This window comes from Belonocnema kinseyi, chromosome 7 (genome assembly GCF_010883055.1).
Source record: "Belonocnema kinseyi isolate 2016_QV_RU_SX_M_011 chromosome 7, B_treatae_v1, whole genome shotgun sequence".
NCBI lineage: Eukaryota > Metazoa > Arthropoda > Insecta > Hymenoptera > Cynipidae > Belonocnema > Belonocnema kinseyi.
The window spans coordinates 3,924,391-3,928,178 of record NC_046663.1 but is presented as its reverse complement, the minus strand read 5'-3'; the positions used below and the strand labels follow the sequence as shown (position 1 = coordinate 3,928,178).

At 32.7% G+C, this 3,788-nt stretch overlaps 1 protein-coding gene across 1 annotated transcript in view; it reads right to left on the bottom strand.

Annotated features, from left to right (window-relative positions):
- Nucleotides 1-3,788, bottom strand: part of LOC117175922 — a 48,206-nt gene that overhangs the window by 19,694 nt on the left and 24,724 nt on the right. Inside the window, exon 3 of the mRNA XM_033365770.1 lies at nt 1,446-1,648. Within this exon, the coding sequence (XP_033221661.1) occupies nt 1,446-1,648 (203 nt within the window). The remainder of the gene's footprint in view (nt 1-1,445; nt 1,649-3,788) is intronic.

The following is a 3,788-nucleotide window of genomic DNA, read 5'->3' as shown; positions in this document are numbered from 1 at the left end:
TTTATATGACCATCCACTCCCCCATTTCCTCGAAACAGGAAGCCCAGGTACACAAACTCTTTCACCTCCTGTACCGCGTTTCCCTTCCACTCCCCTCCCCCATCTCTCCCACCTCCTTTCCTGAACACCATAACCTTCGAATTGTCCGCATTTAACTCTAACCTATTCTTGTCCAAGTAACGTCTGAACCTCTTCATCATCTCCTTTAAAGCCTCTTCGCTCTTTGCCAACAGCATTATGTCATCTGCATATGCGAGTGACCATATCCTGACTCTTCCTACCACTCCAGCCTCTCGCCCTATCTTTCGTCTCCTTATATACCTCCCTTATTCTTTCGATCAGGCCCCTCTTCACTCCCCTCTCCTTCATTGCCTCCCACAACCTCCCCCTATCCACTGATGGGAACGCGCTTTTTAGATCTACAAAAAACGCGTACACTTTGGCACCCTTTTTGGTTAATTCTGTATCCACCACATGTTGCAAGACGTAAATATTGTCAATAGTGCTCCTTCTCTCTCTACATCCCGCCTGCGTCTCCGGCAATATTCCTTTCCCCTCAACATCCTTTCGCAGCCTATCTGCTAACACCATTGCGTATATTTTGTACGCGGTATTCATGAGCGTAATTCCTCTATAATTTTCCTGCCTCTCCCTAGCCCCTTTCTTATACAGTGGTACGATTAACCCCTCCCTCCACCCTCTTGGGAATCCCTTCCCCCTCCATACTTTTTTCACTGCTCCCTTCAGCTTCTGCCTTACCTCTTGTGTGCCAAACAGCCACGCTTCCCTCTCTATCCCTTCAATCCCTGCTGCCTTTGATTTTTTCGACTTCCCTATCTGATTCTCTATCTCCTCGTCGTTCAGCTCCTCTTCATCTAACTCTCTGTTTCTTCTAATCCCCTCATCTCTCTTTCGTGTATCTGACCCCTGAAATGAATCCTTAAAAAATTTTCTCCATTCGTCACTCCCTATCTTCTCACTTATCCCCACCCTACGTTTCCTAAATCTATTAATTATCTTCCACACGTTCCCTTCTGTCTTAACACTTCTCAACTCCTCTTCCAGCTCTCTTTCTTTTTCCTGCTCTTTCTTCTTACACATCGCCCTAAACTCCTTCCTGATTTCTACGTACTCCTCCCTTTTCGCGTTCTTTTATTTTCAAATAAAAATCTTTTACGGTTAAAATACGAAATAATTCCGAATTTTTCGTTGTGAATTGACATTTTTTTCTATGAAATGTTTTTCCTTCCTTTCAGGGGAAAGTGCGGATGGTACCACACGATTCTTTACCTGAAATACTCATGGATGTACCTGGCTGCATCATTTTCAAAAATACGATTTTTAAACGCTTTTGGGAAGCAGCTGGATAGTTGGTTGGGCAGCAGTAGGTTTGCATTTTGGCGTCGACTAAAGACGAAGAATGAGGAGAAAGAGGAGACACCTACTGGCTGGATACATGGAGGTTTGGAGACGAATATCGCGTTGCCGAGCACTGGCGAGGAAGCGATGAAACGACTGCTTGCCTGCAAAGGAAAGGATCCTTACAGTATATTGGGCGTCACGCCAACCTGTTCCGACGACGACATTAAAAAGTATTATAAGAGGCAGGCTTTCCTTGTGCATCCTGATAAAAATAGTCAGCCAGGAGCTGAAGAAGCATTCAAGATTCTCGTCCACGCTTTTGACCTCATTGGCGAACCGGTATTCTTTTCTTTTCTATTTTTTTCAACATTTCAATATCATTTTTATTATTTATTACTCAATTCAGGGATCACAGTCCCGCACCTTTTTTCTCCCTTTTCCAATTGTTTCCTCTTGAATTTTCGAAAATTCTCTAAAACATCAGGGTGACGACTTGGCCGGAAATCCGGAAAAGAATTATTTTAATAATTTTGGTCAATTTAGAAAAGTGATTTCTACTTTATCTACAATGGCAGGAGCATATGAGTGAAAAATAATTAGCGTTTTTATTTTAGGACAGGGAGTCAAGACATATAATTTCACTTGGAACAGGGAATTTTTTTCTTTAGAGTAGAAGTAATATTTTGAAAAAGATATATTTTTGCATTATAGTATAACTTTTTTTTACATTTTTCTTTGGAAATTTACCTATTTTTTCTTTAAAATTCAACTACTTGCGTTTAAAAGCTAAACTCTTCTATTAAAAAAATTATTTTTTTGTTGAAAGATTCATAATTTTAATTGAAAATCCATCTCTTTTTAAAAATGTAGCGACATGGTTCAAAATCAATTTTTCAACTAAAAATTTAACTATTCCGGTAGAAAATTTAACTATTTTTCTGAAAATACAAGTAACAAAAATGAGATTTTTAACGGAAAATTCAACTGTTCTATTTTTTGTTGAAATTTTATCTTTTTTGGATAAAAACTCAACTATTTGGTTGAAAGTTCTCTCTAACTAGAAATTTACCTGCTACATATTTGGTTGAAAATTGATCTTTTCTAGTCTAAAAAATCAACTTCTTTCGTAGAAAATTGACTTTTTTGTAAAAAAATGATTTTTTCTTTGGATTAAAATGAATTTGTCTTTTAATATATTTATTTTTTTTGAAAATTCATCTTTTGGCTAGGTATAAAATACAACTATTACAGTTAAAGAGTCATAATTTTAATTGAAAATTCATCAGTTTTGTTGAAAATTTGTATCGTTCCATTTTGGGTGAAAAATTGACCTTCTTAGTTAATAATTTAATAATTTGGATATAAAATTGCCTTTTTTAATTGAAAATTCATTTATTTCGTTGAATTTTTTTTTTACTACTTTTTTGGTGGAACATCGAAACTCCTTTTTTTGTTTAAAATTTAACTATTCGAGTTAAGGATTCATCATTGTGGTTGAAAATTCATTAGTTTAGATGAAAATTAATCTGTTTTACTAAAAATTTAACTATTCCATTTTTTTTTGACAATTTATTTTTTTCTAGTTAAAATTCAATTGCTTCATTGCAAATTTGTCTCCTTCGATTGAATATTCAAATATTTCGTTAAAATTCATTCATTTTGTTGAACAATTGTATTTTTTGGTAGAAAATGTATTTTCTTACTTAAAAATTAATCTTCTTATTTAAAATTTCAGCTTTTTAGCTTAAAATTTAACTATTCCAGTTAAAATTTTTTTTTTATAATCACTTGGCTTGAAAATTGAACTATTTTTTTTAAATCCGTTTTTATTTGTTTTGTTGTTGTTGAAAAAAAGTTTTTTCGTTTTTTTGATTAAAAATGCAAGTATTTCAGTTAAATATTCATCATTTTAGTATAAAATTAAACTATTCCAGTTCAAGATTCATCATTTTAATTAAAAATTCATCACTTTGTTGGAAAATGTAACTATTTTTTTGTAATTTACCTTTTTTATTGCATTTTTTTTTAACTGAAAATTTTACTATTTGAGTTGAATATTTCATAATTTTAATAAAAAATTCATCTCTTTGGTTGAAATTTAATTTTTTAACTGATGATCTATTTAATTTTTGGTTAACAATTAATATTTTTAGTTGTAAATTCATGTATTTTGTTAACAATTCACCATTTTCGTAGAAAATTAATCTTTTTGGTTGAAAATTCATCTTTTTCGTTGATAATCAACTATTCCAGTTAAATATTCATTATTTTAGGTAAAAATGCATGTTTTTGGTTAAAAATAAAACCAATCGGTTGAAAGTTAAATTGTTTTATTGAAAATTCATCTTTTGTTTTACAAATTTCCTCATTTTTTGGTAGAAAATTAATCATCTGGTTTGAAAATTGATATTTTTTGTTTAAAATTC